At 42.0% G+C, this 14,842-nt stretch overlaps 1 protein-coding gene across 3 annotated transcripts in view; it reads right to left on the bottom strand.

Moving 5' to 3' along the window:
* LOC127985769 (probable ATP-dependent RNA helicase DDX46) overlaps window positions 1–14,235 on the bottom strand; it is a 28,139-nt gene extending 13,904 nt beyond the window's left edge. The window contains exons 1-17 of one of the 3 annotated variants that reach the window (XM_052587910.1): window positions 14,077–14,235; window positions 13,426–13,593; window positions 13,286–13,348; window positions 12,828–12,909; window positions 12,585–12,753; window positions 12,071–12,276; window positions 11,554–11,664; window positions 11,064–11,229; window positions 10,865–10,985; window positions 10,616–10,791; window positions 10,153–10,274; window positions 10,007–10,085; window positions 9,212–9,294; window positions 7,942–8,106; window positions 7,374–7,536; window positions 6,789–6,982; window positions 6,520–6,657 (exon numbers count right to left, since the gene is read on the bottom strand). In XM_052587910.1, the coding sequence (XP_052443870.1) occupies window positions 6,520–6,657; window positions 6,789–6,982; window positions 7,374–7,536; window positions 7,942–8,106; window positions 9,212–9,294; window positions 10,007–10,085; window positions 10,153–10,274; window positions 10,616–10,791; window positions 10,865–10,985; window positions 11,064–11,229; window positions 11,554–11,664; window positions 12,071–12,276; window positions 12,585–12,753; window positions 12,828–12,909; window positions 13,286–13,348; window positions 13,426–13,593; window positions 14,077–14,093 (2,223 nt within the window). In that variant the 5' untranslated portion in view covers window positions 14,094–14,235. The remainder of the gene's footprint in view (window positions 1–6,519; window positions 6,658–6,788; window positions 6,983–7,373; window positions 7,537–7,941; window positions 8,107–9,211; window positions 9,295–10,006; window positions 10,086–10,152; window positions 10,275–10,615; window positions 10,792–10,864; window positions 10,986–11,063; window positions 11,230–11,553; window positions 11,665–12,070; window positions 12,277–12,584; window positions 12,754–12,827; window positions 12,910–13,285; window positions 13,349–13,425; window positions 13,594–14,076) is intronic. The other 2 variants (XM_052587911.1, XM_052587912.1) reach the window with 2 other exon arrangements.
* Window positions 14,236–14,842: the final 607 nt, after the last annotated feature.

Genomic DNA, 14,842 nt, shown 5'->3' with positions numbered 1-14,842 from the left:
ATAAAATCAGCAAATCCAGTAAGAGTTCAACTAAAGCCAAATGCACGTCTGCCTAGAAAAGCACAATATCCCTTACGGGCAGATGCGGAAGCAGGAATAAAGGAGACAATTGAAGGCTTAGTGAAGGCAGGGGTATTGATAGAAACTACTAGTTACTGTAACACTCCAATTATGCCTGTAATCAAATCAGACAAAAATAGATGGCGACTTGTTCATGATTTACGAACAATAAATGAAATAACGGAAGATATGCCAGCTGAGGTACCAAACCCGCACACTTTACTGACAAATGTCCCTCCTGATGCCAAATACTTTACTGTAATTGATCTTTGCTCTGCCTACTTTAGTGTACCGCTTGCAGAAGAGAGTAAATATTTATTTGCATTTACACTTGCAAATAAGCAATATACATATACCAGGCTTCCTCAGGGATATAAACATTCACCACATATATTCAACAAGATTTTGAAGGATGATTTAGAAGACCTTGTAATAGACGGTACACTATTACAATACATGGATGATTTGATTATCTGTTCTACCTCACTAGAACAATGTCACAAAGACTCAATTAAGGTGTTGACAAAATTAGCAGAAGGAGGACACAAGGTGTCTAAAAACAAATTGCAGTATTGCCAGCCTCAAGTGGAATACTTGGGAAGATTAATTGCATTTGGTACACGAGCTATAGCACCAGCTCAGTTAGAAGGTATAAGTAAAACACCGTTACCTCAGACAGTAGGACAAATGATGACGTTTCTAGGAATGACAGGCTTTAGTGCCGATTGGATAGAAGACTATGCAGTTAAGACAGGGCCTTTGAGAGAAATTATGAAACAAGCAGGATTACAACATTTAAGAAATCCATTAAAATGGAACACAGATGCCTTACTAGCATTTGAAGCAATAAAAAAAGAATTACAACAGGCCCCTGCCCTGGGAATGGCAGAATATGATAAAATGTTTCATCTATACGTGGCAAATAGAGTTGATGGTTATGCATCAGCTGTATTAATGCAAGAGACCTGTAGTGGGAGGAAAAAACAGCCTATAGCATACTATAGCACAAAATTAGACAATGTAGCCCAGGGATACCCACCATGTTACCAACAGGGTTTAGCTGCAGTGTATTATGCTTATGAAAAAGCATCCACAATAACTATGGGGTATCCAGTAACAATATATACCCATCACAAAGTTGTGGAATTAATAGAACAAGGGAAATTTGTTCTGACACAAGCTCGAATTCTAGCCTATTCCTCATTACTCACATATCCAGATATTACTATTAAAAGATGCCATACAGTTAATCCGGCTGAATTAATTCCTTTGGCTTTTGAAGGAGAACCTCATGAGTGTGTGAATGAGTCCTTGGCATTTACTAGATTACGACCAGATCTAGAATCAACACCTATTACTGAAGCAGAAGTAACTTACTTTGTAGATGGTTCTAGCTTTAGGGATCACGAAGGAAATCATACAGGATATTCAGTAGTGAAGAAAAACAAAAAAGAATTTGAATCTGTGATATCACAACATTGTGTACAGCCCTGCTCTGCTCAATTAGCAGAATTAAAAGCTCTCACAACTGCATGTCAGTTAGCAAAAGGACAAACTGCTAACATTTTTACAGATTCAGCGTATGCTCATGGTGTATGTCATCTATTCGGAGCAGTGTGGAAACAAAGAGGTTTCAAAAAGAGTGATGGGACTCCCATTCAACATAGTGAACAAATAGGGCAATTGATTTCTGCTATGATGCTACCAAAACGACTAGCAATAATCAAATGTCAAGCACACAAGAAGGGAAATGACTATGTCATCAAAGGAAATAATGCAGCAGATCTAGAAGCTAAAAAAGCTTCAGGGTGTCAAGTAGCAGTATTAGCACCTGTTGTACTTATCGAGCCTCATCCTCAATTGGATGACATTATTCGAATACAACAACAAGCAGGCCCATATGAACAATCAATGTGGCAACAAAGGGGAGCTAAAAAAGACTCACAGGAAATTTGGCGTACACATGAAGGACACATTGTTGCACCTACTTCAATGTTGAATATTCTTATTACAGATGCACATGGTTTTGACCATTGTGCAAGGGGAGAAGTAGTAAGAAAAATTAAACAGCAAGGATATTGGTCTCCTTATTTATATGCAATGGTGGATGAATTTTTGTCCACATGTGAAGTATGTGCTAAATACAATGTAAGAAAAGGCATGGTGACACCAATAGGCCATATTCCAACACCCTAAGGCCCCTTTAAACATCTTGTATGTGATTATGTGGATATGATAAAGCGTGTACAAGGCAAAAGATACATGCTTGTTATCATAGACAGGTTTAGCAGATGGGTGGAAGCAGTACCATCCGCGGATCTAGGAGCAGGAACTGTAATTAAATTCCTAACAAGAGAGGTAATTCCTAGATTTGGAATTCCATCAGAAATAAGTTCAGATAATGGGTCGGCATTCATACAAAAAACTGTGAAACAAGTGTTGCAACAATTAAGAATAAAACAGAGACTAGGATGCGTTTATAGACCTCAGTCACAAGGGATAGTGGAGAGGGTTAATGGAGTTATCAAGGCTAAAATAAACAAAATATGTGAAAGTACTAAACTTAATTGGATTGATGCATTACCGCTCGCACTAATGAGCTATCGCATGCAAACTAACAGGAGCACACACTTAACACCGCATGAAATGCTTACGGGTCGACCCATGCCTGTGCCATATTGTAGAGGTCCCTATAAAGGACCTCCTCTAGAACAATTACAAATGGAACTTCGCTCTTATATGAAGAAACTAACTGCCATACATAAAGCTATCTATTTACAGGAAAAAAGAAAAGAGCCCAGTGAGGAATCGGAGACGGTCTGTCCAGTTGTTCCAGGGGACCAAGTTTATCTGAGGGTATTCCGGAGAAAATGGAATGAGCCCAGGAGAGAAGGACCCTACACAGTGGTGAGAGCTACTCCAACAGCAGTCCAAGTGGAGGGAAGCACAACCTGGTATCATCTAAACCACTGTACTAGAGTTCCCACAGGAAAGGCAGAAAGAAAGGAAAGCAGACAACCAGACAATACAGGAGAGAGCAATGAGGAAGAATCAGAGACACATGATGAAGTGCAAACTGACGAGAGCTCTTTCCTCCTGTCAGACAAACTGGAGAGGACAGAGAATAAGTCTGACAACATGTCTGAAGACCATTCTATGCCTAATGAATCTCATAATGCAGACTCAAACTCAATCGATAGAAAGCAACCTGACTTCCCTTCAATTGACTTTACAACCTTTGAACAAAAGTGATAATGTGATCAACCCAACAGAACCAACGATAATCAAAAATCGTAGAGACATTGATTATGATGTTCAAGGTGATGAAGACGTTAGTCAAATTGATGCATTATGGGATACAGCCCAAAATAATGAATGGTATAAATGGGCAGCCTTTACAGCTAAAGAAACAGGAAAAGAAAATTGCTTGCTGTGCTCCAAATCTCCGTTAAACAAAGTAATAGCCATACCAAATCCATATGACTACCGAAAATGTGCCCAATTTGGAAGAAACTTTTGTCATTTAACAGATTTTACCAGGCCATATTGTATTGCCGAATGCCTTGGATTTTTAGGAAATCCTAAATTAACAGATTATTTCTTTAGACCACTCTGGGGATCCTGGTGTCAGTATTCAGATATCGGTCAAAATATAAAAATTGAAAAACAAAAAGTAGAGATTCCAAAATGGTATAGCATAGATTATAAACAAGAATATGAGTGTTTCCATAAACCAAAAGGAACCCAAGATGTGGGTAAATTTAAAGGAAGATGTGCTATTATTTGGTATATAGATAAGAAAAATTCTTGGAAATCAGGAGTTCCTTCTAGAGCTCCAGATCTTTTAGCATTCGGAACAACTAAAGGAAGTAAGATAGCACCTGAAAAATGTGAAAATCAAACTATAGCCTTACCTCCAATAGAAATTTATGAAGATCAATCATTAATAATAGCAGATTTCTTTTGGATCTGTGGAGGTGAAATATTATTGCCGTCTTTACCAGTTGGATGGAAAGGTATATGTGTAAGAGTAAGGTTACTTCAAGAAGTTAGCATGGCACAATGGGGAACAGAACAGAGCACGAAAAAGGAAGACAATAGAACTAAAAGAGGATACGAGCCAGACCCTGATGTATATTTAGACTCAATTGGACAGCCAAGAGGAATTCCTAATAAATTCAAGGCAAGAAGTGAAATAAAAGGAGGTTTTGAGTCAATCCTGGTTTGGATCACACCAAACAAAAATACAGAGTGGATTAATTATATCTATTATAATCAACAAAGATTCATTAATTATACTGATGAGGCTTTAACTTTACTAGGCGACCAAGTGCATGCAACAAGCAGAATGACATGGCAAAATAGACAGGCTCTTAATTGGCTCTTGGCAGACAAGGGAGGAGTTTGTGTTATGTTTGGAGATCAATGTTGTACATTTATCCCAAATAACACCGCCCCTGGGGGAGCTTTCAGTGAAGTTATGACAAAAATTAAAAAATTAAGAAATGAAATTACAACAAATGCCGGAAGGGACCAACACATTTGGGATTGGATTGATGTGAAATTTGGAGCATGGGGAGCATGGTTTGTTAAACTAGGAATGTTTTTAGGAGTTGCCATATTAATAGGAGGATTATTATTTTGCTGTGTATTGCCTTTATTAAGATCATTAATCATCAATGCTACTGTTAAGCAAATGGGAGTGATAAAAGTCCCAATTAATCAACAAAGGATCATTGAAAAGAGTCTGGAGGAATATTATGAAGGATGGCTAAACAAACTGAACTTGAATGAGCAAACTTTGGATGATAGTTCTATCAACTCTGAGGATGATGAAGATGTCTAAGGGTTAACCATACCCTGGATATAAGTGCCAGTTGAACTTTGGCCCAGGGAGGCTCTCTACGATACATAAAGTATCTGAGCCGAAGATCAACTTTTATAATCTTGTGATATTCAATTATTGATGTAATGTATGTATTTTATGTATTTTATACATAACTGTGATAACCACAGGCAAGTGCTGAACCAATTACACGCTCACGCTTTTAACATTGTGTACTATTAAAGAAGGAATTTGGGAGACTGGATCTTTTACTCCCTCCTCGTCAAATAAGGAGAGAGATGTTTGGTCCAGTAATCCCTCAGAGTGGAATTCCATAATCTAGTCACTGGTGATAATACAATGTGACTTATTTAGTCACTAGGTAGTGTAACTAATATGACTGGATTATGGAGTAGCACTCTGGATAAGAATAATCAAATGTGAGACTTATTAAGTCTCAAAGGGGAGAATATGTGGAAGATTTTTATTAGTAAAGTTTCAATTAATCAAGTATATAATCAATGTGAATCTAGCCATTTTTGTTTTAAAGTTATTATTCTATTAAACTCTTACAGGCCTAAAATCTAATAGACAAGTTGCCTATGCCCTGGAATGCACAGAGAGAAGCATATGGTCAGACATACCTTAAAGGCCTCCCCTCCCCTTGTGATTTATGATGGTCTAAAAGGAGACATGTCTATGTGGGACCGCCCCATGTATGATGTATATAAGGAAAAACCAAATAACGCACGGGAGAGTTCCTTGCAACGTCCTCTCGACTTTGTTTTGTTTAAAATAAAGTCTTTTCTTCGGTGAGAAACCCCTGACTGAGTGTGATTCTTCTGAGAACCGGCGAAATACACCACAACACCCCATCACTGAACACCCATAACACACACACACCCCATCTCTGAACACCCGTAACACACACACACCCCATCACTGCACATCCATAACACACACACACACACACACCCCCCATCACTGAACACCCGTAACACACACACCCTGTCACTGAACACCCGTAACACACACACCCCATCACTGAACACTCGTAACACACACACACCCCATCACTGAACACCCGTAACACACACACACACACACCATCACTGAACACCCGTAACACACACACCATCACTGAACACTCGTAACACACCCCATCACTGAACACCCGTAACACACACACACACACACACACCATCACTGAACACCCATAACACACACACCGTCACTGAACACCCGTAACACACACACACCCCATCACTGAACACCCGTAACACACACACACACACACACCATCACTGAACACCCATAACACACACACCGTCACTGAACACCCGTAACACACACACACACACACCATCACTGAACACCCATAACACACACACCGTCACTCAACACCCGTAACACACACACCGTCACTGAACACCCATAACACACACCCCATCACTGAACACCCATAACACACACACACACACCCCATCACTGAATTAACTGTGGAAGTATGAGGTCTCTCTGGAAGCTTCCAGCACAGCGTTTAGAAAAATGATTGTGCACTTTAAGACTTTATCTCAGGATGAAGAACGGTCGTCTGTGTGATGTGATGTTCACAGAAGCTCAGGAGCTCTTACAGCTTTCTGCTGCTCCTTGAAGTTGGCCCAGAGCATCTCCAGCTCCGACGGGACGGACGACCCGGACAACTCCAGCGCTTTGATGATGTCTCCGGCGTAACGAGCCTGTTCTTCAGTGATGAAGGTGTACGCGTAACCCTACCACACACACACAGAGAGACAGAGAGAGAGACACATGAGGCTCGTCCTCAACACACACACACACAGAGAGACAGAGAGAGAGAGACACACAGAGACAGACATGAGGCTCGTCCTCAGCACACACACACCTTGTTCCCGGCTCGTCCCGTGCGTCCGGCGCGGTGCACGTAGTCCTCGTAGTGGTTGGGACAGCCGTAGTTGATGACCAGGATCAGCTGCTTGACGTCCAGACCTCGCGCCGCCACAGACGTGGCCACCAGCAGACGACACGCGCCGTTCTTGAAGTCATTGATGATGCTGTCCCTGTCGTACTGATCGATGCCTGCACACACACACACACACATCAGCACTGCTGCCCAGTGAAGGGCTAACACTTTCACTCACAGCTGTGTGTCTCTATAAGGTTTTTAACGAATCAACTTGAAAATACAACATGACTCTTATAACTTCTTTATTAATCTAGCACAAATAAAGAGCTCAACATGATTTTAAACAAATCACTACAACTACATCCTGTACATACTGGTCTTATACGTAATATATGTTCAGATGTTTAAGATCTGAAAGGTCAAGGTGATTCAGATGTGAAGTGTCTGAAGGTGTTAACTGTAGATGTGTGAAACAGCAGCTCTCCGTCTGTCTCTGATGCACACGTGTCATCAGTCACACAGCAGCGGTTCTGAGCCGGTGTGTATCGGGACAGAGATGCTGACCTCCGTGGAGAGACATGCAGGGGTACGAGGCCTTCATCAGGTCTTTGAGGAGTCCGTCAGCGTGCTCCTGTTTGTCCACGAAGATGATGACGGAGCCCTTCTCCTGATAGTGCCCCAGAATCTCCAGCAGCTTCAGGAACTTCTTCTCCTCCGAGATCACGATCTGTGGAAGCACAGCCAGCTTCAGAACACTTCACACTTCACCTGTTCATCACATACACTACAGCTCAGAAATCTGGAACAATGGAGATATTTTACATCATATCAGAACGATTTCTGAAGATCATGTGATGCTGGAGACTGGAGGAATGATGCTGAAAATACAGCAATACATTACACTTTAACACAGATCCACACAGAAAACATGTTTAATATTTGATATAATATTTCAACATTTTACTGTATTTTTAATCAAATAAATGTAACCTTCATTTAATAATGAATAATGATATCATTGCATCTCTACATTGAACTTTGAGCATTATAACTTTGAAGGTATTCTTCTTCACAACAGAAGACGAGTCAGGTTAATGAACTCGAGCACACACACACACACACACACACTCACCACGTGCTGCTCCACGTCTGAACACACCACGCTCCGGCCGCCCACCTGCACCTCGATGGGTTTGGACAGGATCCTGCGCGCCAGAGCCTCCATGGTGCGAGGGAAGGTGGCCGAGAACATGACGGTCTGCCGGTCAGGACGCACGTTATCCACGATACGCATCACCTGTGACACACACACACACACACACCTGAGGTGAGCAGTGCGACCGCACAGAACTGTGTCACGGTGCAGCTGCTTTAGATGAGAACACAAACACAAGCCCCTGACCACCATCACAGCACGAGACACGGTCAGTCTGAGGCTGAGATGACCAGACGATACGAACACATCCAGAGAGAGGAGAAAGACTACACCAGATCAAGCTCTCAGATAAAACAGCCATTTGATTAATGACTTCATTACTTTAACTTGAACTTATCAAAGCACTCAAATGTAGTTTAGAGATGCAAATATTTAACTCTAAAGTAGATTTATATTTCTATTAAGTTTTAGTTTAACTTGTGTGGCATTTCTACAAATTTATGGAGCATTATTACAGAAGCAGGCACTTCTAAATACATCAAACAAAAACTAATACTGTTTTTATGCATTTTATAATGTTATATATTTACAACATATATATCAGAAAAGTATTGAGAGGAGCAGTTGGCCACTTCCAGGACAATGCATGGCTCTCTATGGACCTCTGCTGGATATAGATATACTGTATATATATATATATATATATATATATATATATATATATATTCTCATTACACTATTCTCTCAAAAACACATTCTTCTCTAACCAGCAGATCCCAGAATTCTACACCATCCAGAAACAGCTAATTTACATTATTAAAATTTTTTTAATATTTCTTGCTTATTTTATTTTCCCCTAAATATAATATTTCACATGCAGGCTAATAGTGCAGTTGAGGAATTTTGTGGTAAACAGGTCCATAATGACTTCACATCTCCCAAAACACAGCATTAATCTATAGACCAGAAGTAAACAAACAAACATTTATTTGTAGGATTAAAAATCTATATTTTTTAGTAATTACTCATATTGACCCCAAAGAGTGTTTTATTATTATTAAAATAAATATTATTAGTTTTATTCTAAATGAGTGTAAGTAGTTCTCAAAAAGTATGAATGAAAATGTGATGTGAACTTTCTCTGGTGATTTGTTTCTCTCCGTGTGTTTCTGAGTGTATCCTAAAATACGGCTACCCAGAATGCAATGCAACAGTCACCAATATAACTGTGTGTAGTGTGACTGACCTGTGGTTCGAAGCCCATGTCGAACATGCGGTCAGCCTCGTCCATCACCACATACGTGACCCTGCGCAGGTTTGTCACGCGACCTGAGCAACACAACAGCAGTGAACCTCTACGAGCATCTTACATTCACTACAGATCAACCTGAAAACATCTGACTGGACTGAATACAGTTAATCACACACAACACTCCATAACTTGATAAACCTGGCAACTATTGCATGACAAAATAGCTATTCTGAGCGCATTTATGTACATAAACAAAAAGGCAGCCTTAATCTCGACTAAACTTCAGTGTTTGCACATTAAATTCAGTCCATCTGCATTTGAACACATCTAGTGTCTCTTAAACGCCCTGACAGCACGTAACTATACATCACGCTCCCGTTTAGTTTTGAAACTGATGCGATTACATGCTGAATTATATTTTTATTGTTGTTTTAGAAAGATGCTTTTAGACATCTGCATTAACCAGCACATGCTTGGCATGGCTCATAAGGTAACAGCAAAACAAGTAATATTGCAAAACTGCACAGATTCTGATAGAGGGGATGGGGTTTCTAACAGTATTATGGTGTTTAGTAAAGATATTACATTGTCTGGTTCAATTAAGGATACATTTTCTGAAATGTAGATGTATGCATCATCTGAAGCTGAATAAATGATCTCTCCAGTGATGTGTGGTTTGTTCAGAGGACAATATTTGAAAATCTGGAATCTTGAGGGAGCAAAACAATCTAAATATTGAGCTGATGGATGTGTGTGAGGATATCCAGCACGAGCTCACGAGGCACGCACCGTTGTTGGCTCCGAGCATGTCGATCATGCGTCCCGGTGTGCACACGATGATCTCTGCGCCGCGCTTCAGCTCTGCGATCTGTGGACAGACGCTGGTTTAGATCAGGCTCTGTGTGAGCTCATGAAGGGATCACACACACACACACCTGCTCGCTGATGCCCGTGCCGCCGTACACACACACCACACGCAGACCCAGAGACTTGGAGAACTTCTTGCACTCTTTGGTGATCTGCAGCGCTAGCTCTCGCGTCGGTGTCATGATCACAGCTGACAGAGAAACACACATTACTCTGATAATCACTCTTAGCTGTTATATATTCACTGTAAACCACGGCTTCACAGGGATTACTGCTTATATATAACGGTTATTCCATACACATAGTAAGGCTTCACATAACAAAGCAGAGTTCATAAAGTGTAATGATATTAATAAACACAGTATTCTTCTACAAAACAATGTAGTTCCTCAGAAACAGTTGTTATTGTAACAGAAGTGGTTGCCGAGCAACACACAGTAAACAAAGGTGTGTGTTACTTTGTACTTTACAGCAGCTTTGATCTTGACTTGATTCCTGTACAGAGGTGAAGCGCAGCAGTGAAGAGCTCACCGATGGGTCCTTCTCCCTCTCCCAGCGGACGCTGGTCCAAGATGTGCCGGAACATGGGCAGCAGGAAGGCGATGGTCTTCCCACTTCCTGTTTTAGCGATGCCGATGAGGTCTCGTCCAGACATGATGGCAGGGATGGCCTGGGCCTGGATCGGGGTGGGCTTCTCATAGTTGTGTCTAGAACAGAGAGAGAGGTAAAGAGAAACACTGGTTCTGTCTGGAGAAGGTCCTGAAGACCCGCTCTACTCACTTCTTCATCGCCTGCAGCACTTTCATGGAGATCCCACACTGCACCCAGGTCTTGATGGGCTTCGGACAGCCCTTGCCTTTGACGGTGATCCCCTCCAGCTCCAGACGGTACTCGTTCACCTCTGAGCAGACGGGTCAGACGCGGTCACCCTGAGCTGTGTGTAAGAGCGCAGGTGTGTGTGTGTGTGTGTGTGCTGTACCTTCAGGACTCATCCTGGCCAGCTCTGGCACCTCCACGTAGAAGTTCTTACGGAAGGATTCGTACTCGATCTTCTGATGATCAACCGGCTCCAGAACTTTCCTCTGTTTGGTCTGGAAGCCTGTGAGGGCCGTCTGCAAGTCCACTTCCTCTTCCTCTGATGAATACTGCACACACACACACACACACACACACACGTTTGTATCGAGGCCTGTGCTCTTTCATGTCAGTCCAGTTTGAGCTGACCTCATTAATAATCTTTCTCGGCTAACAGCTTTTATTTTTCTTCGAAGTCTTTTCTGCCATCTATAAAACATTGAGCACATTTACGAGCATGTTTCGAACAGACTGATCTAGAGATGAGAACACTAAAAGCCATCAGCACAGACAGGTTTTTCTCATTTCCCAGACTTCCCTGCATGTAAACACTCTGAAGTGTGATGCGTGTCAGGAGTGCAGTTAAACACGCGTGTGCTCCATCACGTCTGTACCTCCATGGCGTCCTGGTCGTTCTCCATCAGCTCTCCTTTCTTCTTGGTGGTGTGCACCATCTTCTTGGTCTTCACAACGGTCACCACTTTGGTCACAGACACACTGCCCTTCTGCTGACACACAATGCATATCTTCAGCTACTCTGAGGAACCACGTGTTTAGCCTGAGGTCAGATCCACAGCTCTCGTCTGCACACAGAGACTGGTCAGAGCACGGTCAACAGGAACTAGTCACACGTAACAACTACACGGTTAATTACAAAACACACGTAACTGTAATCTGTTACTGAGAAGAAATACAACTGGGAAATAAATGACAGTGACTTGATGTTAAAGATTATGAAAGGGGTGACATCTGAATATTTGTAAGATTTCACAGCGGCTGTGTTTTAAATGTAATAATTATAATCTTAATTGATGATCTGGACTAGAGTAAGCTTTAATCGCAGTGATCTTCTGAACACTGCTGACAGGAGAGACTCGTGTTCAGACGGACGGAGGTGTTCGTGGACAGCACCTTGTCGTTTCCTCCTCTCATGGTGCCCATGTTGAACTTCTTGACCTCCTCCTTGACCTCCTCCATGTAAGCGTCCAGCGGGTCCAGCTCCTCTCCGGTCTCCTGCTCCATCTGTGTCTCCTCCTCCGTCCCGGCCGATCCCTCCTTCTCTCCCTCCTCTTCCTCTCCGTCTGGCTCCACGGGCGCTTGAGTCTCCTCATCGTCATCTGAACACACACACACACACACACACACCAAACTGAATTAAAGACGAGTAAACTCAACTTTACTGTTGAGTGCACAGATGTTAGACTCATGCTCATCATTTTAAGTGTCTGATCTCATGAGTGATCACTGTTTATGTATATATTGTATTCTTTATATGGCACCAGTCACAAATTTATATTGCTTTCCATTTATTACTTAAATATGTTTCTTTTGTTGCTGATCCGATCCTTGGTTCAGAAACTGATGTGATCTGAACCGTGAGATTTGTGATTGCTGAACAAGTGTAATATACAGAAGTCTCTCTGACCGTCATCGTCCTCCAGACTCCACTTCTTGCCCTGCTTCATCTCCTCCAGCTCCTTCTTCAGTTCTCCGATGTTCTCCATGGCCTTCTTCCTCTGCTCCTCCCTCCACTTCTCCACGCGCTCCTTCCTCTTCCTCATCTCCTCCTCCAGAGTGTTCTGGTCGAAGTCCTGCTGCAGGAGCATCATCACACACACAGTTATTGATTATCATCATCTGAAGAGAAAAGATCTGAATGAACCCTTACATCTTCAGGCTTCTCCTCCTCCTTCTCCTCCTTGATCTTCTTCTTGTCAGCGGACGGCTCTGTGTTCTCGATCTTCTCCTTGCTGTAACATCAGCAGATCACACGCTTCGGACTCCAAAGACAGTATCTAATACTTCTGACATAATGACAAAGCTGCTCGTTTACAGAAACTAGAAGTGGCAAAATATTAAAAGAACTGAATAATGATAAATCAAATAATGAATTTCCACATTCCCCAAAACGTAATGTTCTCTATAATGCAATTTCTTTCTTTTTTTACTCACAATTAGCAGTTTCTATCTGATAAAAGATTTTAAATCGTGACAAAACGTGCACAGTAACAGTGTTCGAGCAGTAAGATTGTGATTGTGTGTGTGTGTGTGTGTGTGTGAGTGAGTGAGTGAGTGAGTGAGTGAGTGAGTGAGTGAGTGAGTGAGTGTGTGTGAGTGTGTGCTGACCTCCTCCCTCGGCTCCTGGGCTCTCGGCTGCGGGACCGTCTCCGCTCTCGGCTCCTGGAGCGCCTGTGAAGAGACGAGGCAGAGGTTAGGACTCAGGAGCGCAGTGGAGTGGACGCCTGCAGGAGCGTGTGACCTCTGACCTCGGTCTCTTGCGGTCTCTGGAGCGTGACCTGCGGCGCTCTCGGCTGCGTGACCTCTCTCTCCGGCTGCGCTCGCGGGCCCTGGACCCCGTCTGCTCCTCCTTCTTCAGCCGCTTGGAGTCCGGCGAGCGGCTCTTAGACCTGGAGCCCGAGCGCTTCCTGTAGTGCCTGCAAACACAAACACAAACACAGTCTAGAGCAGCTGCGACCGGAAGCTGTTCTCACATCCACAGAACACTGCACTGAAGCTCCTCTACACCGCTGCTCATCCTCTTCAACAGACAGTCCTCCTATTCAGAAGTATTACAGATATCCGCGTGTGTGTGTGATTCTGTGTGTGTGTGTGTGTGTGTGTGTGTGTGTGTGTGTGTGTGTGTGTGTGTGTGTGTGTGTGTGTAGTCAGTACAGGTATTCGCAGCCGGTTTTTTACACACATAATGGTGTAAACGTTATCAATAAAAGCAGTTAACTTCAGTTAGCTCTTTAGGCGGTTGGTCGAGCAGAAGCTCAATCTGACTCAAACACAGTCTTTACGAAGCTATGGAAGAGTGCAGAGGTTTTAATAACACCTCATTAATAAATTTTTGTCATTTTAAATATTTAAAAAAAAAACGTTTTAAAATACAGCTGAATAAACATTGAAATATTTACCGCGACTCTCGTCCCATGGTTTCTTCGCTGTGACGCTCTCACATCCGGCGGCACGATGACAGCTTCCGCTGCTGCATTTTATTAAAGAGACAGTTCACCCAAAACTGAACGTTCGTCTTTCCAACATTAGCGACTTTCTTCCGCATGTGAAAGAAGACTTTAGGCAGAATGTCTTCAGGCGCTGTATGAAACCTATTTATAACGCATTTTACGTAATACCCCAAAAGTATTGTTGTTACATAAACTCCACCAGAAATATTCAAACACTGCAACATTCACTATCACCTATGTTTCTGCTGAAATACAATAATAAAATCAAATAAATCTGCATCCCCTTCAAACATTTTCTTCGTCATTTTGTTATTTCTTTATGAGATGGTGATTTTATTAAAACCCTATTCCTGTAACAATTAGACTTTTAATTATTCCAGCATCATTACAGTTCAGTTTTCACTAGATGAAATAAACACTGATATATATCATTAATGCAGTGGAGGATAAAGAAGCTGAAGATCATACTCCAGTAAAACTTCATTTATCTTACCAGAAAAAGACTTTGGTAGAAGCTGAAGTCACCGTTCAGAAGTATTAGAGTATGCTTAAAGTATGTGATATTTGTTGTACTTTAGTGTGATGTTTAGTATGATATTAAACGCACTTAAGTAAAAGTACAAGTAAATGCAAAATAGAACAGGAGCAAATAAATAAATATGATATATACACAGCTTGAGTATCAAGATTGTGTTGAGTTTGAACTCTTTCTTCT

Source organism: Carassius gibelio, chromosome B21 (assembly GCF_023724105.1).
Source record: "Carassius gibelio isolate Cgi1373 ecotype wild population from Czech Republic chromosome B21, carGib1.2-hapl.c, whole genome shotgun sequence".
NCBI lineage: Eukaryota > Metazoa > Chordata > Actinopteri > Cypriniformes > Cyprinidae > Carassius > Carassius gibelio.
This window is presented reverse-complemented; position numbering and strand designations above follow the sequence as displayed.